Source organism: Heptranchias perlo, chromosome 10 (assembly GCF_035084215.1).
Source record: "Heptranchias perlo isolate sHepPer1 chromosome 10, sHepPer1.hap1, whole genome shotgun sequence".
Classification (NCBI taxonomy): Eukaryota; Metazoa; Chordata; class Chondrichthyes; order Hexanchiformes; family Hexanchidae; genus Heptranchias; species Heptranchias perlo.
The window spans coordinates 28,915,660-28,939,704 of NC_090334.1; the positions used below are offsets into that span (position 1 = coordinate 28,915,660).

At 39.4% G+C, this 24,045-nt stretch overlaps 1 protein-coding gene across 1 annotated transcript in view; it reads left to right on the forward strand.

Moving 5' to 3' along the window:
• Positions 1–24,045, forward strand: part of dph6 (diphthamine biosynthesis 6) — a 223,797-nt gene that overhangs the window by 111,866 nt on the left and 87,886 nt on the right. Inside the window, exons 9-12 of the mRNA XM_067991381.1 lie at positions 4,405–4,552; positions 7,035–7,157; positions 7,857–7,986; positions 16,985–17,159. Coding sequence (XP_067847482.1) covers positions 4,405–4,552; positions 7,035–7,157; positions 7,857–7,986; positions 16,985–17,159 — 576 coding nt within the window. The remainder of the gene's footprint in view (positions 1–4,404; positions 4,553–7,034; positions 7,158–7,856; positions 7,987–16,984; positions 17,160–24,045) is intronic.

A 24,045-nucleotide genomic window follows, 5' to 3' on the forward strand; every position in this document is an offset into this window, starting at 1 on the left:
AAAAATGTAAAGTTGAAGAAAATTATAATTTAAAAACATTTCTCTTTGTTCTTTGAAATTATTTGTAGCAGTAAGAAAAAAAAGCAAGAACTTTTATATAGCATCTTTCATGTCCTCCCAAAGCACTTCACAGCCAATTAATTACCTTTGAAATGTAATCAACATTGTTATGTAGGCAAATTTGGCAGCCAATTTCTGCACACAAGGTTCCACAAACGACAATGAGATAAATGATCAGTCAGTTTGTTTTTGGTGGTGTTCATTGAGGGATAAATGTTGGCCATGACATCAGGAGAACTCCCTTGTTCTTCATATAGTGCCATGGGATCTTTTATGTCCACTCGAGAGGGCAGACGGGCCCTCGGTTTAACATCACATCCAAAGGCGACACTTCCAACTATGAAGCACTCCCTTGGTGCTGCACTGTAGCAATTCATGGCCTCAATTCTTCCTCTTCAATTTTTCTCCATGCCTCAAACACATTCTAGGATCTAGCTCACCACACATACATCTCTTCTCTAACTAAATCAAAAGCAAAATACTGCAGATGCTGGACGAAAGGTCTTCAACCTGAAACGTTAACTCTGTTTCTTTCTCCGCAGACGCTGCCTCACTGATTGAGCTTCTCTAGCATTTTCTATTTTTATTTTTTCTCTAACTAAGCCTCATCCCAATTGCAATCAAATTTTTGGTCAGGTTTGGTTTCACATCAAGCCAATTAAAAGCTGTGCACAGCCTTATTTAACCAGCGCTTAACCAGACAATCATGTGGCATGCCGCATATCTGTTCCTCATTTATTTTACTGCTGAACAAAGTACCTGCTAGAGAATCAGTAACCAGAAGTAATTCAAATTGGGCAAAATTCTGCTGTGAATTCAAAAAGACCCACTTCAATTTGCACGTTTGGCTTGGTGTTCAGTTCTACATACAACATGACATTGCTGCAGTGTGTTTGACTATAGTAATGGCTAACTACTTTCCATAGTGTTAGACATCTTTAATAGATTATTCAGGTGTATCTCATTTGAATATCGAAACACTGGATGCTCAGCAAGGGCTTTGGATGGGGCGGGGGGGGTTGGTCAGTGGAAGCCTGAGAGCAGTCCGTAAAAGATATTAAATATAATTAACACATTGTTCCCAAGCTACACAGTGGATGTGCTGCAGGGAAATTCCCATGCCCTGCATCAATCTAGTATGTTTGCTCCGTTAAAATGGATATACACATGGCAGGGCATCATTGGATGATTTCTTAACCGTTAAATTTTCTAAGAAATTTGCAGATTTGCTAAGTCCCATTTTTAATATTTCACATAGAGTGTTGGAGACTGCTGAGCCTGTACTTAACAAACATGGCCAAAATTTCAAACCTTCTGCAAGGAGACAAATACTTGTTGACGTTTGATAGATATAGACTCATCTCATTATCAAATATAAACTTATTAAGTAAGGCATCAGCTGCAATGTTGTCTCAAATGACTCCTCAGGGTCGGGTTGGCTTTATTAAAGGTTGTCTGCTCTTAGATAATACAAATAATTTATTCCAGCTAATTTGCAGGACGCACTTATTGAAGAGGCTGTTTCCTTGAATGCAATTTGGGTGTTTGATAGAGAAGAATGAAGACATATGCCATTTGCATTGGAGAGATGGAGCATTGGACTAGGCTTTTGTAGGTGGTTTAGTCGTCTCCCACAGCTCACAGCTTCTTGCACCAGATACCACCACTCTCTTGTTGAACTGGAGAAAATGTCAAAGGGTTGTCATTTGTCACCTTTATTGATTGTTCCAGCTCTTGAGCCTTTTCAGTCGTTATATCATGTACAAGGCTAACATGGGAAAAGGGCTCATCAGCTTAGCCTGTAAGTAACATAATGTTTCGGGCAGGAGAAGAATGTTGGTCCATCTAACTTACCTTTCCAAACCTCCCTTCAAGTTTCTCACCCAATTCTAGAACTAATATCCCTGTGGATGATATTTTGATCAAGTTATGGAACCTGCAGTTTTGTTTCTACGTTGAAAATAACTGACTATTTCATGTTATTAAGTGGATTGATCTGTAAGGGTTTCACCATTTAGGTGGCTGGCTGGAGATGTCTTTTACTTAGACATAAAGATTATGTCCTCACTCTGTGCCACAGTCAATCTAAACTTTATACCACTTATGTAGTATTTGACGGGGCTCTCCAGCTTTCTTGATATGGGAGGATGGAAGTTACTAAAATGAATGTCATCACAGATTAGTTATCTCTTAGCAATGATTTTCTTAGATATCAGAAAAAATTCTCGGATCTGGATTGAGGAATTCTTAAGATTTCTTTGGGTTGGAAAAAGCCCCAAAATTAGCATTTTGAAGTTGCAAACTAAGAAGGGGAATTTTCCTGATCCGATAGTTGATAACTTTATGCTGAGGCCTGCTGTCTTAGGACTGAAAGTTAAGAGGCCCATACTGCTGGAGCTAAAGGTAGTTCTTTGGAGAGAATTTTCTGCACTGGAAGAGAGTATATTAAGCTGCTCAATCCCACCTTTGAGACTTTGTTGCTTATTTGAAGGGTATCCAAAGACTGTTTTAGGTGAACTGCTTAAGTTCCCCAAAGATTCAATTATGGAAGAACCACAGCTTTTAGGTCCAATGTCATAATCCTAGGTTGGTTAGTTGAAAGAGAAATGTGCACAGGAGTTATTTTAAATATCTCTAAGATTCTTCATCTACAGGGAATATAATTAATTTACTGAGCTGCTCATTATAGCAAAATTCTTTCCCTGGTATCATCCATGTGAATCTTCAGTGGACTTTCTCTAAGGCCATTATAGTTATAGGACATTCAAAACTGAATACAGTAGTTCAAATGTGGTCCAACCATTGCTCTTTATAACTACCGTAGTACTGAAAATCATGATTCTTCCATAGCTAAAACCTTAAAGAATGGTTGGAAGAATAGTTCACCTAAAACTTTCAAATAAGCACTTTTTTTGCACTTGGGAGATAACCTTTAATGATTTATGTACCTGAACTCCTAATTTCTTCAGTTTACTAGTGTTCTCCCATTTAGACTCTTTTCCCATCTGTTATTCTTACATCCAAAGCATACTACCTCACATTTTGATGCACTAAACTGCATCTGCCGTTTTTCTGCCCACTCACTTAATCTATGTAGGATGTTTCCGAACCGCGATCCTTGAGTTGTGACAATTCAGTGCTAATTCTGCTTATATTTCTTATTCGTTGGCTTGACCTGTTCGAGTTTTGTGGACTTGAAGGTGTGGAAAGGGCTTTACTTAGTACTGTTGTCTCATTGGTAGATAAATCTTAAATTAGAACAGCAGGACCTATTATTGTCTGCCACTTGAGACCTATGCAGATCAATGGGAAGACGATTTAAACTTTATATGTGATGATTTGGAGATCTGTCTTCTTTCATGTCATGAAACACTCTATTTTAATATCTTCCCATGCTAACTAAACTGGAACCTGTTTAAATGAGCTACTCCGCAAATACACCTTTTAGTCTAGGTTTATTTTTGGGATCTACACAATTTCCTTGTTTTTTGACATTATGTGTTAGTGAACCAATTTTTCAAACTTGTAGCAACTAAGCTGGGACAAGTAGTATGTTTTTGGAATGTTTAGTTTCCAAAGCATTATCTGTATTTAGCACTAGTACTGCAAATGGTATGATGTACATATAACACAAAAATACTATGTACAGCTTCTTGATATATTATAGGTATTTTCAGCACTCTGGACATACTGATTATAATGCACAGATTCTAAGTAGATTTATGAAGAAGCAAGGTATTGCAGTATTTGCAGAAGTCTGCAATTATGACTGATGCAGCATAATTATTTAACTATATTTGGAAATGTTGAGGTGGCAATATATGGGATCAAAATTGCTGCATCTTCCAGAATTGATAATGCACCTTGGTTATCACAAGGTTTCAGAACAGCTCTGAAACCATAGGGTCGATTTTAATTGCTCCTGCCAGGAGGAAACTAGACAGGGGGACAAATTTATTTTAGTTTCCTTGTGGGCCAGGAGGAGCAGGCGTGCTCCACAAGGAAACACTGGGCTTCCCCCATCCCACGCTCCCTACCCCCTCCCTCCACCGGGATTCCCCTCCTGGAACACTCACCTGGATGGTTGCCATGGGAGGCTGCTGCCCAATTTTAATGGCTTGGCAGCCACTTCCCGCCGTCTTCCGGCCCATTTTGTCGGGCAAGCGGCATGTCAATGATTTCCAGCCATTAAAATTGGCCAGGCCTGACTGCTGCCACTTCCGGACGGGCACACAGCTGATTTTGCCATGTTCCTGCCTGGGAGCTAAAATCAGCCCCTTGCATTTGTGTATTCTATGTGAAGAGAGAATTAATTTTTAACAGAAATTTTATTTTTTTCTACAGAATGTACCCTCTAGCATAGCACTTGCTGAAATGGAGTCCTGTTCGTTTTGCTGTAATCAGGAGATTAGCACAGAAAGTGAGGATTGCAGAGAGATGTCAAAACCACAGATCACTTGGAATCTCACCTCAAGTAATTCCCCTGAAGCTGGTGAGTTAATGACCAAAAAACAATATATGCTAATTAATAATAGACCATCAGTGAGAAAACACTTAAAATTGTTGTTGCATTTAAAGCTGTAATAAATAGTATAGCTTCACTTGAGAAACCTGAGAATTTTTTTTTTTAATGACCTTGTGTAGCTGTCAGGAATTCCAGGGAAGTATTTTACAATTGAGATCATTAAAGTGGCAGCAGGGTTTGTTCGGGAAGGGGTGGAAAAGTTGGTTGACTGTTTACCTACTGAGTAACAGTGGAGACTGTCAAAAATCTTTTCAGAATAAGCACAACTCTGATATCCACAGATACTGGCAACTGACTATGCCCCAGTTAAATTTCAAATTTAGACTCCAGATTTTTATCTTTTAAGCATTATCACTTTAATAGGGAATATGTTAGTTGCCAAAATTATATATATGCTGTTACCTTTGTGTTCTCTTTAAAATTTACAGTGGCTAGTGTTTGAGACCCAACAGAAGGATTAGGAATGGGTGTCATAAACAAAGATATTTAGCATAATGCTTAACCGTGCATAGATCTTCGACTGTTGATGAATGAACAGCATTGCAATTAGAGATATGAACCTGTCAATGCATTATAGATTCTACCTGCACAAAAAAAGTATGTTTAAGAGTGCTAAGGGTGGCACTGCATGTGTGGTACTAAGCCATATAGATTAGGAAGGCCCATATTTGATTCCTGGTAGGTGCCAAGTTAGCTGATCTCTGAGGGATAGCAGTGGATGCACAATTGTTAGCCTCAGTGCGCCTTGGCAAAGAGGGGAAATATCAGAATTCCTGCTCTTGATTGTCATCTAGCAATCCTTGCTGCAGAGTGAGCATTAATGGACATTGGGCGAGGGTAGGATGAGGCTCAGCTGTGATAGATCCCCAAGCTGGAATAGCCTGCTGGCACTCATTGTTGAGCTCATACTTGAAGAACTTGGAGCACATACTGGGGAGCTTCTGGCACCCGTGGTTGAATGCAGCATCAAGCTTCCATTAAGGGGACAGTAAAACAGTTTTTATAGAAGTTATACAGAATAAAGTAGTATGTTTCATAAAGAGTCTATTAATTCCCCATTTTTAAGATTATGCTTGTTAGAAGAGCTCAGTTAAGAACACAAGTACATTGTAATTAATTTGTTGTTGATTTAATCAGTTTAAGATTGCATGTTAATATTTAAACTTGTTTTGGGATTTCCAAATATTGAGTTACAGTGAGTCCTGGAACATTTTATATTTTTTGCAGATTAGACTATATTGCTGTTCACATTTAAGTGGTACAACCTGAAAAGTGGCAAATAAGGAAACATTTTCTGATGAGTAATCTTTTGGTGCAAGTGCTTAAGGTACTCACACCATATTCTTGCCACATTATATTTAGGCAGGCATTTAACTGTTTAACATAAATAGGTTAACACCTACCTTAAAGTTCAAATGTCCTGTTATATTAAAAACATTTTTGTCACATTTGTCAGTTTCTTGCTGCAGTAAATTAATTGCACAGCTCCAATAAACTTCTTTGTACAACAGTCATAAATTTACTTTACACCTGTATGTATATATATTTTCAGTTTGTGTGTGTGTTTAATGCTGAGTATATAAATGGACCTTGATACAGCCATTACAGCCTCTTCAACTGTGAGGTGAGGTCTTCCAGAGTCCTAAATGATTTTAAATGATGACTAACAGAAGAATTCACCATCCTCCATGTATTAAAGGGGGTACAGGAACAGAGAGACCTGGAGGTGTAAGTACACAAATCTTTGAAGGAGGCAGGACAAGTTGAGAAGATTGTTAAAAAAGCATATCGGATCCTTGGCTCTATAAACAAAGGCATAGAGTACAAAAGCAAGGAAGTTATGGTCAACCTTTATAAATCACTGGTCAGGCCCCATCTGGAGTATTGTGTCCAATTCTGGGCACCACACTTTAGGAAGGATATCAAGGCCTTAGAGAGGTTGCAGGGGAGATTTACTGGAATGGTACTAGGGATGCGGGACTTCAGTTACATAGAGAGACTAGAGAACCTGGGGTTGTTCTCCTTAGTGCAGAGAAGGTTAAGGGGAGATTCAATAGAGGTGTTCAAAATCATGAAGGGTTTTGGTAGAGTAAATAGGGAGAAACTGTTTCCAGTGGCAGAATATTCGGTAACCAGAGGACACAGATTTAAGGTAATTGGCAAAAGAACCAGAGGCGAGATGAGGAGAATTTTTTTCACACAGTGAGTTGTTGTGATCTGGAATGCACAGCCTGAAAAGGTGGTGGAAGTAGATTCAATAATAACTTTCAAAAGGGAATTGGATAAATACTTGAAGGGGAAAAATTTACAGGGCTATGTGGAAAGGGCATAATTGGTTAGCTCTTTCAAAGAGCCGGCGCAGGTGCAATGGGCCGAATGGCCTCCTTCCGTGCTTATCAATCTATGGTTCTATTAGCTCGATATATAAATGTGATTTTTTTTCTTTCAGAGAAGTTAAGTCATTGGTCTGGGAAAACAAAAAAAGGATACCAGTGGATTAGTGGGGCATTTTTTCCCACAGAAGGGAAAAGCATTAATGATGCAACAAAGCAGACATTTTCCATGCTGCAAGGTATTTCCTTAATCCTCTTTTATTTAAGCGGTGTGCTTCCAGTCTGAATCAAAAGTTAGAATTATTTGTCAATTCAGCAAAAGAAACCTTGGACAATATTTCCACCCAAAAAGTGTTAGAATAATGCATTGCAACTAGCAGGGTTATTGGTATAGATTTGGAAAATGCAAGTGCCCTCAGCAACACGGCAAAAATACATTTGTGCAATTGTTCTAAGGTGAAAACTTTGCCTGTTCTCTGCAGTAAGACATCGTATATAGCCTATTTTCCCCAAAGTAATGATCTACGTGACAAAGATAGATATATTGAACATTTATACAATATATATCCTGATGGAGCTCATCTCTCTTTTGTTGTGTACTGTAGAATAAAGATAATTCTAATCACATTCTGGGATTTAGGGTAAAAATGCTGTTAACTCTTAAAGGATTACAAAATTGACTTTCGCAGCATAATGGTTTACATGAAATAAAGATGTACATCACCCCTAAATACATTCTACATTTGTAATGGATTTCTCCAATAGCAGTGTTCATTTTTCTACATAAATGTTTAACATGACTGTGGAATTGAGTAGTGCTCTTTCCAAATCAGAACAAAAAGAGAAAATAAATGTAATGGTGACAGTTCCTTCAGAATATATTAATGTAAAACTTTCACTTGTTTGGTCGAAAGATGATTACTTTTCTTTTGTTATAGTGGAGTTGGAAATGAAAGAGTACATGTTATCGGATATCATTCTGGTTCACCTGTACGTGAAGAACATGAGTGACTTTGGTATCATAAACTCAATCTATCAGGCCTACTTCAACCTGAACCCACCTGCAAGGTAATATATCAGGTATACTGCAAAAGCCCATTTGGACTGCCTAACTTTATTATTTCACAGATATGAATATTCTTAGATTGCAAAATATTTGACAAGATGAGAGAGAGAAAACCATGTAACTTTCTAAATTATCTGCAAATCTAACAATCATGCATTCGATTTCTGGACTAACGCCTTACAAAATAGGTAATAAAATGTTTTACGCCGACTTGTGATGGCACATATATAATGAAGCATATAATGAAGCAGTCTGAGCCCGCATGCAGCAAGACCTGGACAACATCCAGGCTTGGGCTCATAAGTGGCAAGTAACATTTGCGCCAGATAAGTGCCAGGCAATGACCATCTCCGACAAGAGAGAGTCTAACCACCTCCCCTTGACATTCAACGGCAATACCATCGCCGAATCCCCCACCATCAACATCCTGGGGGTCACCATTGACCAGAAACCTTAACTGGACCAGCCACATAAATACTGTGGCTACGAGAGCAGGTCAGAGGCTGGGTATTCTGCAGCGAGTGACTCATCTCCTGACTCCCTAAAGCCTTTCCATCATCTACAAGGCGCAAGTCAGGAATGTGATGGAATACTCTCCACTTGCTTGGATGAGTGCAGCTCCAACAACACTCAAGAAGCTCGACACCATCCAAGATAAAGCAGCCCGCTTGATTGGCACCCCATCCACCACCCTAAACATTCACTCCCTTCACCACCGGCGCACGGTGGCTGCAGTGTGTACCATCCACAGGATGCACTGCAGCAACTCGCCAAGACTTCTTCGACAGCACCTCCCAAACCCGCGACCTCTACCACCTAGAAGGACAAGAGCAGCAGACACATGGGAACAACACCACATGCACGTTCCCCTCCAAGCCACACACCATCCCGACTTGGAAATATAACGCCGTTCCTTCATCGTCGCTGGGTCAAAATCCTGGAACTCCCTTCCTAACAGCACTGTGGGAGAACCGTCACCACATGGACTGCAGCGGTTCAAGAAGGCGGCTCACCACCACCTTCTCAAGGACAATTAGGGATGGGCAATAAATGCCGGCCTCGCCAGCGACGCCCACATCCCATGAACAAAATAAAAAAAATAATAGTTTTTCAAGCTATCCATAAAAGAAACAGGATCAGTGTTAAACTAAACCTCTTGTAGATGTCCAGTCAAAAGAGACGAACCAGGATTATCGAAGTGCAGGTTGTAATTCTTGATCCTGTCCTAAAGAAGAGCACAATATATCAATTAATGATAATTCGCGGACAATTTGTATTATATGCCGTCTTTACTATTTCCATAGCACGAGCAGCAGAAATCTAATTTTAATCCCATTTTGATTTTCCAAGTTTATCAGGAATCCAGTAATGTCTATTGAATAATTTCACCTGTGTCCGTCTGAGCCCTGTCTTAGTTGTCGTTTCAGACTTTCAGAGATAGTTAACTATATCTGTATTAAGGCTTGTTGTCTAAAGGATCAATAACAGCAGATGCCTTGCAAATTATAGCTTTTGAAAAATTTATAGGCCTTGGTAACATTGCTATCTTGTTGTGTGATATCCACCACAAAACATTCAAGTTCTTCATTACTGTCTCTCTCTCTCATAGTATCTTAGTAATAATATCATAGTATTATACAGCGCAGAAGGAGGCCATTCGGCCCATTGAGCCTGTGCCAGCTCTTTGGTAGAGCTACCCAATTAGTTCCACTACCCAGTACTTTCTCCATAGGCCTGTGAATTTTTTCCCTTCAATTATTTATCCAATTCCCTTTTGAAAGTTTTTATTGAATCTGCTTCCACCACCCTTTCAGGCAGCGAATTCCAGATCATAACAACTTACTGCGTAAAAAAATGTTTCCTCATGTCGCATCTGGTTCTTTTGCCAATCACCTTAAATCTGTGCCCTCTGGTTACCGACCCTCTATCAAATCTCCCCTTAACCTTCCCTGCATTAATGACAACAACACCAGCCTCTCCACATAACTGAAGTCCTTCATACCTGGTACCATTCTAATAAATCTCTTCTGCACCCTCTCGAAGGCCTTGAAATCCTTCCTAAGTGTGGTGCCCAGAATTGAACACAATACTCCAGCTGAGGCCGAACCAGTGTTTTATAAGGTTTAGCATAACTTCCTTGCTTTTGTACTCTATGCCTCTATTGATAAAGCCCAGAATCTCTCATTCTTTTTAACAGCCTTCTCAACTTGCCCTGCCGCCTTCCAAGATTTGTGTATGTGCACCCCAGGCTTCTCTGTTCCTGCACCCCCTTTAAAATTGTACCATTTATTTTATATTTGCTTCTCATTCTTCCAACCAAAATCTACCACTTCACACTTCTCTGCATTAAATTTCATCTGTCATGTGTCTGCCCATTTCACCAGTCTGTTTATGTCCTCCTGAAGTCTGTTGCTATCCTTCACATTGTTTACTACATTTCCGAGTTTCGTGTCATCTGCATACTTTGAAATTATACCCTGTATACCCAAGTCCAGGTCATTAATATACATGAAAAAGAGCAGTGGTCCTAATACCGACCTCGGGGAACACCACTGTATACTTCCCTCCAGTCTGAGAAACAACCGTTCACCACTACTCTGCTTTCTGTCCCTTAGCCAATTTTGTATCCAAGCTGGCAATGTCCCTTCAATCCCATGGGCTTTAATTTTGCTTACAAGTCTATTATGTGATACTTTATCAAATGCCTTTTGAAAGTTCATATACACTACATCAAACGCAATACCCTCATCAACCCTTTCCGTTACTTCATCAAAGAACACAATCTAATTAGTCAAACATGATTTTCCTTTAACGAATCCGTGCTGACTTTCATTTATTAGCCCATTCTTTCCCAAGTGCCAATTTATTTTGTCCCTGATTATTGTCTCTAAAGGTTTCCCCACCACCGACGTTAGGCTGACTGGCCTGTAATTGTCGGGTTTAACCCTCTCCCCTTTTTTGAACAGGGCAATCCTCCAGTCCTCTGGCACCAGCCCCCTTTCTAAGGAGGATTGAAAGATTGTGGCCAGAGCCTCCACAATTTCTACCCTTACTTCCCTCAGTAACCCAGGATGCATCCTGTCTGGATCGGATGACTTTTCTACTTTGAGTACTGCCAACCTTTTAAGTACCTCCTCCTTATCTATTTTTATCCTATCCAATATCACTACTACCTCCTCCTTTACTGCCACATTGGCAGCATCCTCTTCTCTAGTGAAGGCCAATGCGAAGTATTCATTTAATACCTCAGCCATGCCCTCTGCCTCCACAAAAAGATCTCCTTTTTTGTCCCTAATTGGCCCCACCCAAAGACTTTTGGGTTCCCTTTTATGTTAGCCACTAATCTATTCTGATACTCTCTCTTTGCTCCTCTTATTCCTTTTCTTAGATCTCCTCTGTACTTTTTGTATTCAGCCTGATTCTCTACTGTATTATGAACCTTACATTTGTCATAAGTCTCCATTTTTTGTTTAATTTTAAGCTCTATATCTTTAATCATCCAGTGAGCTCTAGCTTTGGATGTCCTTCCTTTCCCCCTCATGGGAATGTGTCCACTCTGTACCCAAACCAATTCCTCCTTGTCGGCCTCCCATTGTTCAATTACTGTTTTGCCTACAAATTTTTGATTCTAATCCAGCAGGGCAAGATCCCTTTTTAACTCACTGAAATTAGCCCTCCTCCAGTTAAGTAATTTTATGCTTGATTGTTCCTCGTCCTTTTCCCTAACTATTCTAAACCTAATGATATCATGTTCACTGTTCCCCAAATGCTCCCCCACTGAAACATGCTCCACCTACTTCACTTCATTCCGGAGAACTAGATCCAGCACTGCTTCCTTCTTCGTTGGGCTGGAAACACACTGATCAATAAAGTTCTCTTGTACACATTTCAGGAATTCCTCCCCCTCTTTGCCCTTTTAATATCCCAGTGTGTATTGGGATAATTGAAGTCTCCCATTATCACTACTCTATAGTTCTTGCTTCTTTCTGTAATTTGCTTGCAAATTTGCTTCTCTATCTCCTTCCCACTATTTGGCGGCCTACAGTATACACCCAGTTGCCTAATAGCTCCTCTATCTTTCCTTACTTCTAACCAAATATATGTATATTTACCTCTTATGTTTTATCTTAATACCCCTTTAACTCCTATTTATTATTTCTTTATTTACTTACACTTTTTTAAGATAGTTATTTCTCAATCAATGATAACCAACTGCAATTAATATTATAGAGTGTATACTAAATTTACTTACCTTCGCTTTCATGGGCTCCTCTGCTACGTCGACTGTGACGTCACTTTTGCAAATTTTCTCAGTTTGTTTTCCCTGCTCTCCCGCTCGTGTAGTGCTTCTCCTGCTGCTGCACTGCTGTTTAAATACTTGGGGCCATTCCCTTGGTGCTCCACGTTCTCCCGACGCTCTGCCGTGCTCTACTTTAAATATTCTGTCTATCTCTGTCTCTCCCAACCCAACCCCACCTTGTCTGTAGAGATATGGTAAATATTGCGGCCATTCTTGCTGTACAATATGTTCAGGGTCAGTAACAAGCCAGTTTGCCTCAGCACAGCCCGGCCCACAGGAAACACAAAAAGGAGGTCACTTCTGTGAGGCTGATGTTGTCTTGCACTCCTAATGCTTACTGGCTTGAAAGGACACCTGAAACTTTACTTTTATATACTGAAATTAAGCACATGACTTAAACTTTGAACATTCATTATCTCTACATCCTTTATTTGATCATAAATAAAATGTTTTCAGTTCATCTTTTGTGTAAGCTTAGATATTGAGAACTTTTGAAAGTGAGTCCTGGGGCAATAGATTTTTCAAGTTGGCTAAAATGGCATCCTTCATAATTGGAATGATTCCAAAAATATATTTTTTTAAGATTTACAGACTCTTGAAGAAGCAATGTGAAAGATATGGATCCAAGGCAGATGCAGCTATGGCTTTGCTCATCTATATTTAATATTTCTCTAGTTCTTTAGCTTTTGGTTTTTTAATTTATTGAACAACCAGAGTCTTAGACCTAGGAAGCAGGCAGAGTACGAAAAGATAAGGAACATCAGCAAGTATGATCAGGTGACAACCAATTTTGGGTTTTAAATACCTGAAGATTGTAGAAGGAACGAAAGACTGAGGAAGCTAAGAAGTTTCAATTTTGAAGCCCTGGGAAAGAATTAGTTGAAGTGAGAGATTGCATTGAATCTTCATTTCAACACCGTGGAGATAGGAAAAGAAAGAACAATAGGTTGTCATATTTTGAGCTTGAAAGAAGCAAGAGTGGAAAGTTCAGAGGCGTACTGACCATAATAAAACTGAGGAAAGGTTTGATGGATGGAGAGATCAGAGGCTGAAAGTGAGTATTTCTGAATCTATACAGGCCCACACATATCTAACCGACTTTTATGGAGGTAGTCTTCTGGAAGGAAAGCTCTATTTCTTCAGAAAAGTGTGAGTTTTTCCCCAACTTTGCATCATGGGCTTTGGTAGCAGTGTATAGAGCTGTGCCCTGGAATTTAATGTGAGAAAGTTAGTTCATCACTTCTTGTTACAAAAGGCATTTTTTCTATTAAGATCTGGAAAGGAAGGTATTGCATGGTTAAGAGGCATTTTGTGATCTCTTTAAGCTCAAATATTTGATTCCTTATACAAAGGTGTTAATAAAGGACTGCTGAAACATTGAGCACTCTAAAGCTTCAAGGCATATCAATCAGTGCAATAAAGAGAGAAGTTAGAGACTCATCATACATTCTTGGATGCTTGTTCTGCTGTAATCTAAACAGACCATGAAGCATGATTCAGTTTCTCAGTGGAGCGTTAGCCTAATTCTGCATGGCTTTATAAGTTTAGCCAATTATTTATGTGTAAATACATTTTCCTGGTGGACATCACCCATATTAGCCAAGTTGACAAGTTGGGTGGAGAAGGAGGCTTCAATTTTTTCAAAAGCAAGGTGGTGTTTGATCTCTCTCGCTCACCATAAGTTCTACCTAATCTGCGAGAACCTCTACTTCTGATTATCCTCCAGGCCAAATCCTAACGAGGGTTTAGAATAGTTACACTCTAAGTCCAATTTATAATGCTGAAAATTGCTCATACAGTATATTGGTTTTGTTGAATGCAGGGGTCCAGCTGGTCAAGATAAACCTGAAGTGGTCCATAGAATCGTAGAATGGTTACAGCACAGAAAGAGGCCATTGAGCCCGTGCCGGTTCTATGTAAGAGCTATCCATTTAGTCCCAATTCCCCGCTCTTTCCCCATAGCCCTGCAAATTTTTTCCCTTCAAGTATTTATCCAATTCCTTTTTGAAAGCCACGATTGAATCTGCTTCCACCACCCTTTCAGGCGACGCATTCTAGATTATAACCACTCGTTGTGTAAAAAAAAGTGTTTCCTCATGTCACCTTAAATCTGTGTTCTCTGGTTCTCGACCCTTCCGCCAATGGGAACAGTTTCTCTTTATTTACTTTATCTAAACCCTTCATGATTCTGAACACTTCGATCAAATCTCCTCCCAACCTTCTCTGCTCTGAGGTGAGGAACCCCAGCTTCTCCAGTCTATCCACATAACTGAAGTCCCTCATCTCTGGAACCATTTTAGTAAATCTTTTCTGCACCCTCTCTAAGGCCTTCACATCCTTCCTAAAGTGCGTTGCCCAGAATTGGACACAATACTCCAGATGTGGCCCAACCAGAGTTTTATAAAGATTCAACATAACTTCCTTGCTTTTGTACTCTATGCCTCTATTGATAAAGCCCAGGATCCCATATGCTTTTTTCAACACTTTCTCAACCTGTCCTGCAACCTTCAAGGATTTGTGCACATAAACCCTCAGGTCTCTCTGTTCCTGCACCCTCTTTAGAATTGTACCATTTAGTTTATATTGCCCCTCCTCATTCTTTCTGCCAAATTGTATCACTTCGCACTTCTCTGCGTTAAATTTCATCTGCCATATGTTCACCCATTCCACCAGCCTGTCTATGTCCTCTTGAAGTCTATTACTATCCTCCTCACTGTTTACTACACTTCCAAGTTTTGTGTCATCTGCAAATTTTGAAGTTGTGCCCTGTACACCCAAGTCCAAATCATTAATATATATCAGAAAAAGCAGCAGTCCTAGTACCGACCCCTGAGGAACACCACTGTATACCTTCCTCCAGCCTGAAAAACAACCATTCACCATTACTCTCTGTTTCCTGTCACTTAGCCAATTTCGTATCCATGCTGCCACTGCCCCTTTTATTCCATGGGCTTCACTTTTGCTGACAAGCCTATTATGTGGCACTTTATCAAATGCCTTTTGAAAGTCCATATACACAACATTAACCGCATTGCCTTCATCAACCCTTTCTGTTACCTCATTTAAAAAAACTCAATCAAATTAGTTAAACACGATTTGCCTTCAACAAATCCATACTGGCTGTCCTTTATTAATCCACTTGTTCAAGTGACTATTATGATTTCTAAAAGCTTCACCACCACCAAGGTTAAACTGACTGGCCTGTAGTTGCCAGGTCTATCCTTGCACCCTTTTTTGAACAAGGGTAAGATATAATATTGCAGAAAGAGTGAGGTTTTTTGCTTGGGCATTTGCCAGTGGAACAGCTTGATATTTAATTTATATTTTTACCTAGCAGTATAATTTGACCTAGATATTTCAGCAGAGACTAGATTTAATCCTATAGTTCTGCAGAGTACATGTTTGGTCTCCAGTTATATCCATAAACTACCCTAGGCATTGCTGAATTGCCCTTTCCTCCTTTATGATCAAGAATCTGGAATGAGATAGAGAAGGAATTTTTGACTACAATTTTCTATAAATGCTATAACAAATGAGTTTTTTTATCCCAATCCAGGAGAGCTGCCTTCCCTCAGGTGCTATACTACAGTTGAATTCATGTGAACTGCTAGGTAAATTGGGGTGGTAGCCTAACATAGCCTCTTTGTTTCACTTTCTATCTGCTGTCTCTTGTCTCCCCTCTCTGCAACCTCCCTTGCTCTTAAAATCTTATTTGCTATTAGCTTTACAGATAATTTAGTTGTAGATGATGAGTTTTGTGCTCTACATGTTGAAATTGTTTCACTCATAGCTGTTACGTCAAATTGTTTGCTTCATGCTCTGGAAAGCTCACATGGCAATCCAGTGCTGCTTGGTTTTATAGTGGTGATCAGATCTTTATCTAGTCATCATAGGTTTTCTGTATACATCAACTTACTGGCACTTATTTCTGTTGCTGTAGACTAATAAAAGCTTTCTGTAATGAGAGCACTGTTTTTCCTTGGGTAACTGACACTGCCTTTCAGAAATTAAGATGGGGACTCTGAGATAGGAAGGTTTGAAAACCTCTGTTCTAAATGAAACTGAACAAATTAGTTGCAATTATTTGTTTATTCAAACAGCACAACAACAGCATGAAGTTGCATAGTTCGACTGACGTAGAAAAACATCCCATAATTATCAGGCATAAAGGAAGAAAAACAGTACAATGAAATATTAAAAAATTAAGTATATATTCATTATAAATGTCATTAATTTAAGTACATATTCATGGCCTACAAAAGGGAACTGGATAAATACTTGAAAGGAAAAAATTTGCAGGGCTATGGGGATAGGGCAGGGGAGTGTGATTAGCTGGATTGCTCTTGCATAGAGCTGGCACAGACCCGATGGGCCGAATGGCTTCCTTCCGTGCTGTAACCTTTCTATGATTCTATAAAATATAAAGAAAAACACATTCACAGATGTTCTACAAAAGAAGAAATGTGTATTTTGAAGTAACAATTAGTTCTTGATCTTGGTTGAATGATCACAGGTGTTAAATAAAAGCTAAGTTAGCTCCCAAGGCGGGGTGGAAAATGAAAAAGAGAATCATCCCAGAAAAATGACTTTAACCAAGTGGACTGAAATAGTGGGTAACAGTGAAATATGTTGAAAGTGTCAAAAGTTGGAACGGTACATCAGGTTTTTTTAAGTGTGAAATTCCCGTTGTGTTTTTCTAGGGTTTGTGTGGAAGCCCCATTACCTGAAGGCGTACTGCTTCAAATTGATTGCCTTGTACACAAAAATGAGTTAACTTTGCAGGATACATTCAAACAGCAAAAGGAGGTTATGCATGTTCAGAGTATTTCACACTGGGCCCCTGCTAACATAGGACCTTACAGTCAGTCAGTCAAGGTAAGCAATGATGGTGGTTAAGGACTCATTAGGTAAGCAAAGAATATTTTTCCTGTACTAAATTATGCTATTGAAGACCTGCATCCAATTTATTATTTTTGATCATAATAAATACCTGCTCTCCAGAATGTATCTGTTATGTGTTCATGGCAAACTCAGTGCATAAGGAAGCAAGGTGTTTTACCAACAGAACTTCTCAACTCTGGTAGTTAAGTACCATAGTAGCCTGCAGCTAATGATGTTCCTGTAGGGAGGTGAGAACTACTGCTGACTATGTCAGAAACCGCAAGAGAAAATCATATGTTGTTGTAATCTTGTGTATTGTGCTGAAAACAAGACTGCTAGCATTGATGCAAAATAACCATTTTAGTCACAGCATGTTAATAACATTTAAGTGATTTGAGTCATTAAAATTGATTCAAAACATCATTTCTAATATGTAAAATTATATGCTGCTCTGGCAATAGAGACATTTATTGACCGAGCTCTACAACTATCACCTCTGTTTGGTACTATAATCTGCTGCAGGCAGCTAAAGGTACCTGAAGGCAAGAACCTTTTAGTTTGGTTAATAAAGCCCATCTGGGTGTTCGAATCACCAGTGGACTGATTTTCTAGTTTAAAGAATGCTGCTTTTTTTGTTTGTCCTTCTCCATGCAGTTGTGCCTTGAGTCACAGTAGGATATCAACTAAAAAAGCTCTTAAAAAAAAAAGTGAAATAAGAGTATTAGATTTTTATTTATCAATTGTTGCTAAATGTGGAAACAGTTTTGCACTGTGGAGTCATTTCCATTATAAGCTGGAATGAGACTACGAAAAGCCCAATTAGGACTCTTAAAAAGACATCTGGGAGAGGCCTAATCCTCTTTGAGTGTGCTTGGTTTCAGACCCAGAAGCTAGAGGTGAAATCATTTTTACTGTACATCATCCAGTCTTTGAGACATGAGACAATCTTTGTATTTTACAATGAAGATGATAGAATAATGATTTTTATATTTTAGTAATCTCTGGAGAACATTTTGCCTAAAGCCTTGGTCATAATTATTGTAGGGGCTTATAATTTATAGCTCATTAACTTTTCCTGTTAAATATTTTAGTCAAAGTTGTGTTTTTTTACATGTTTTCCCCTTTGATAGTCAATAAAATTGACAAGATGAATTACAAACTCTTATTGACATCAAAACTGATGATTGGTATGCTCCATCAAAAATAGTTCCATGCAGAATAAAATTCTGACTAAGTCAGGAAAACGATCAGTTTAATTTGCCAGCAGAAATGTCTTTCTCAGTTATCTGTAGAAGATAATTAGCCGAGGATCAGCAGAACAGAGTATAAGGAGGGTTATAAGGTTTTGTGCTGAAATACTGTACTGTGTGTACAGATCAATTAGGACGCTTAACTTCATTTATAGTACGACAAAATTAATCCCATAAAAATGAGTGATCTCAGAGGAGTCAGTTGTCAGCTTCTGGCAGGATCACTTTGCCATAATCTATTAAAAAGCAGCTTTTATCAAGACTTGCCTTTGTCATATTTTATGGATTTTTTTCTCTAAACACTGCCTATACTTCATAAATGTCTCAATTTTCTAGTCTATTAACATTACTTCAAAAGCAATTGATAAAAGGACAGTGCATGCATGAAATAATACACCAATAATTTGAGGTGCTAGAGGCAATAACAGTGGTTAACATCTTCACATGGCTTGTGAAGTAAAACAGCACAAGAATATAACCCATTGCCTATTGACAAAGGGATTAATCAAATTAATAGGAAATAGTAAGAATATCTATTCCCTGTGAACTATAAAATATTTTGTTTAGTGTTACTAAAATGCGTTTATAAAAACAGTTTAAAAAAAAGAACTGATCTGCATAGTGCAAACTTAATCACATCTCTTGAAATGTCAGATATCAGAAAATGATTCTTCATGTGGACATTTTACTATATTTTAATACAAATATCAATTTGAGATAGAATGCACATATTTGTGGATGTGTTGGACCCTTTTTCAAGAAATTAAGAGCTTGTGTTGAGAAAGTTTTTAAAAAATGAACAAATGACACTGTTCCACTTTATTTTGTAGCAAATTAGTCAGTTATGTTGTTTCATTTAAAAAGCTACATTACCCAGCTCATCGCTGCAATGGAAATAAAAAAACATAAATAAAATAAAATTTCTATGAAATTCTTGAGAGATGGTAGAAGATGTTGACTGACCTTATCAACAGCAAGTGTGCCATGGCTATCTGTAAATTTTCTGCTCTGCTTACCAGATGTTGCAGTGTAGTGTTGCAAAATATGTCAATTCAGTGCCTAACCAATGTAGAAGTGATTGGATTGTTCATTTTTCAAAAGATTTTGAGTTTGTGTCATGCGCATCGAGTGATATAGATGTGTGACAGATGGATGCTGCATTAAAAAAAAACCTACACATGCTGTGTTGCTGATATTGATCTGAAATGGGTGTAAATCACTAGCAACCTAAAGTGTAACAGATAAGTGTTGTGCCAAGAGTTGTAACTTTCTTTTAAAAGCTGAGATGTTGTTTTGATTTTAGTTGGAGGTACTTGAAAAGAACGCTATCAGGTGTAAGAAGACAAATGGATGAACAATAAGACATTAGAAATAATACCTGTATTTATTGATGACAATGCGCAGGCATTTATACAAATGCACAGAGGTTATAGCACGAAACAGGCCATTCGGCTTAACCAGTCCGTGTCCGCCTTTACCTCCATGCGAGCAAATAGTCCTAATTACATTTACCTGTTCTGTCCCTATGTCCTTTCACCCTCTTTACCTTCATCCACCTATCCAATCTAATTTTGAATGTTGATGTAGTTTCTGCCTCAACCATTAACCCTGGAGATGAATTCCACAGCCTCATAACTCTGCGTGAAGAAGTTTCTTCTGCACCCTGTTCTAAATCTCTTACATTTAATCTTGTATCTATTGCCCCTCCTCCTAGACCCCTCAACTACTGGAAACAGTCTGCTTCTATCTACCCTGTCCGATCCTTTCATAATTTTAAACACTTTTACTATATGGGCACATAATCTGAGTTGTTCTACTGGAAAAAGCCCTATGTGCATTGCAATCTAAAAACTCTTCAATAAGCCAATAGAACACTAAAATTTGTAGTTATATATATGATTCATTTATGCAGGCAAGAAACAAAAATTCGTAGGAATTGTTCGCCTCTTCTCTCTCTTTCCCCGACCCCGCTGCACGCACACACACACATTGTTTTAATGAGCTCTTCTCTCATTTCATTCGGCTCTGCTATGTAGCTCTCAGTTTTGTATTTTTTTTAATTGTTCTCGGGGGCTTAAGCAACACTGGCCAGGTCACATTTATTGAATGTCCCTATTTGCTCTGAAGAAGTGCTGGCGGTCTGCCTTCTTGAATCACTGTAGCCCTTTGTAGAATTGTTCTTACAACTGAGTGGCTTGCTAGGCCACTTCAGATGGCATCACTCATCAACCACAATAGAAAATGGGACTGGAATCACAGGTACAGCAGTATTGTAGTCAAATTGCTATTGGTTAAGATTATATTGAAGGGCAAAGGACATTACTGGCAAGAAGGCGGCAGATGGAGTATAATGTGGGGAAATAGGTTATTCTCTTTGGTAGGAAGAATAGAAAAACAGAATATTTTTTAAATGTTGAGAAACTATTAAATGTTGGTGTTCAGAGAGATTTGGGTGTCCTTGTACACAAAGCACAGGAAGTTAACATGCAGGTACAGCAAGCAATTAGGAAGGCTAATGGTATGTTGGCCTTTATTGCAAGGGGGTTGGAGTATAAGAGTAAGGAAGTCTTGCTGCAATTGTACAGGGCTTTGTTGAGACCAGACCTGGAGTACTGTGTACAGTTTTGGTCTCCTAGCCTAAGGAAGGACATACTTTCCTTAGAGGCGGTGCAACGAAGGTTCCCTATATTGATTCCTGAAATGAGAGGGTTGACCTATGAGGAAAGAGTGAGTAGAATGGGCCTATACTCTCTGGAGTTTAGAAGAATGAGAGGTGATCTAATTGAAACATATAAGATTCTGAGAGAGCTTGACAGGGTAGATGCAGAGAGGCTGCTTCCCCTGGCTGGAGTGTCTAGAACTAGGGGGCATAGGCTCAGGATAAGGGGTAGGCCATTTAGTACTGAGATGAGGAGGAATTTCTTCACTCAGTGGGTTGTGGATGCTCAATTGTTGAGTATATTCAAGGCTGAGATCGATAGATTTTTGGATTCTAAGAGAATCAAAAGATATGGGGATCGGGTGAGAAAGTGGAGTTGAGGTGGAAGATCAGCCATGATCTTATTGAATGGCGGAGCAGGCTTGAGGGGCCGAATGGCCTACTTCTGCTCCTATTTCTTATGTTCTTAGTAATTGGAGTGATTATTTACAGGTAAAGCACTTACTCTGGTTTCTATCCAACAGTGCTAGGTTTCAAAGTTAAATGTACAGTTATAAAGAAGTCATCTTTTGTTGAGCTCAGAATCTCTTGTTTTAACCTAACATTTAAATTGGAACTATCTGAACAGTCTCAAGCAGGAAAGTTGCTATTCCAAACTGCATTTCCATCTACTTGCTGAAAGATTCAGAATTTCATCTAGGCTGAGACCAAGCAGATCATATTTACTGCTGTAGAGCACTGTATTGCATTCAAATAGCTAAATAGCTACAGCTTTGGTTTAATAAAAATTGTGCTGCAGCATTAGCTCTCAAGCAGAAATGTTATAGTAGATTGAAGAGATCAAACAACTAACAGAACAGGGTTAGCCTTTCCCTGTACCGAACTGCAATATGAAAAGACTATCATCAGATTGCCAGAGGACTGAGACTGAGATCAGCTACTTGTTGCATAATTCTCAGATGTCTAGGCCCACTCACTATCCGTTTTCTTCAAAAGGTCAGTCTCATTTTGTACAGAACATTTTGAGGGGGGAAAGTGAACAGCCAGGACTCGTGGTCCATGTGGGAGCCAATGACGTAGGAAGGAAAAGGGTCGAGGTCCTGCAGTCAAAGTTTTGGGAGCTAGGGAGGAAGTTAAAAAGCAGGACCTCAACGGAAGTAATCTCTAGATTGCTCCCAGTGCCACGCGCTAGTGAGTACAGGAATAGTAGGATAGGACAGGTTAATGCGTGGCTGGCGCAATGGTGCAGGAGGGAGCACTTCAGATTCCTGGGGCATTGGGACCAGTTCTGGGGCAGGAGGGATCTGTTCAAGATGGATGGGTTGCACCTCAACAGAGCTGGGACCAATGAGGAGGTTAACAAGTGCTGTGGGGGAGGGTTTAAACTAATTTGGCGGAGGGACGGGCACAGGATGAAACATTAGAGAAGAGAAACAAGGTGCACAGAGGTCTGGGAAGGACATGGCACTAGAGTAAAGAATAGTTCAGAAATAGGAGGGATCAGACGGGGCAAATATGAGGCAGTATAAGATAAGATTGGAGCGCATGTGAATAAATGCACGTAGCATGGTAAATGACATTGGTGAGCTGCAGGCTCAAGTCGCCACATGGGACTATAATATAGTGGCAATAACAGAGACCTGGCTCAAAGAAGGGGAGGATTGGGTATTTAATATTCCTGGCTACAAAGAATTCAGGAAAGATAGGGAAGGAAAGAAAGGAGGGGGTGGTGGCAGTATTGATCAAAGAAACTATTATAATACTGGAAAGCAATGATGTAGTTGAGGGGTCAAAGTTAGAATCTATTTGGCTAGAATTAAGGAACAATAGAGGAGCTATTACACGACTGGGTGCGTACTATAGGCCACCCAAATAGTGGGAAGGAAATAGAGGAGTAAGTTTGCAGGCAAATGACAGAAAGCTGCAAGAACTATAGAGTAGTGATAATGGGGGACTTCAATTATCCCAATATAGACTGGGATAGTAACAGTGTAAAGGGCAAAGAGGGGGAGGAATTCTTGAACTTTCTGGAACTGTGTGTTTCCAAACCAACCAGGAAGGAAACCGTGCTGGATCTAGTTCTGGGGAATGAAGTGGGGCAGGTGGAGCATGTTTCAGTGGGGGAGCATTTGGGGAACAGTGATCATAATATTATTGGGTTTAGAATAGTTATGGGAAAGGACAAGGAACAATCAAATGTGCAAATGCCTAACTCGAGAAAGGAAAATTTCAGTGAGTTAAAAAGGGATATTGCCCTGGTGGATTGGAATCAAAAGTTGGTAGGCAAAACAGTAATTGAACAATGGGAGGCCTTAAAGGAGGAGTTGGTTCGGGTACAGAGTAGACACATCCCTACGAGGGAGAAAGGAAGGGCATTCAGAGTGAGAGCGCCCTGGATGACTAAAGATATAGAGATTAGAGGATTGATGAGGGTAGTGTGGTTAACATGTATATGGACTTTCAAAAGGCATTTGATAAAGTTCCATATAATAGACTTATTAGCAAAATTAAAGCCCATGGGATTAAAGGGACAGTGGCAGCGTGGATACAAAATTGACTAAGGGACAGAAAGAACACAGTATTGGTGAACGGTTGTTTTTCAGACTGGAGGCAAGTATACAGTGGTGTTCCCCAGGGGTCAGTGTTAGGATTACTGCTTTTTTTGATGTTTATTAATAACCTGGACTTGAGTATACAGGGTATAATTTCAAAGTTTGCAGATGAGACAAAACTCGGAAATGTAGTAAACAATGTGGAGGATAGTAACAGACTTCAGGAGGACGTGGGGAGACTGGTGAAATGGGCAGACACATAGCAGATGAAATTTAATGCAGAGACGTGTGAACTGATACATTTTGGCAGAAAGAATGAGGAGAGGCAATATAAACTAAATGGTACAATTTTAAAGCGGGTGCAGGAGCAGAGAGGCCTGGGGGTGCACATACACAAGTCTTTTAAGGTGGCAGGACAA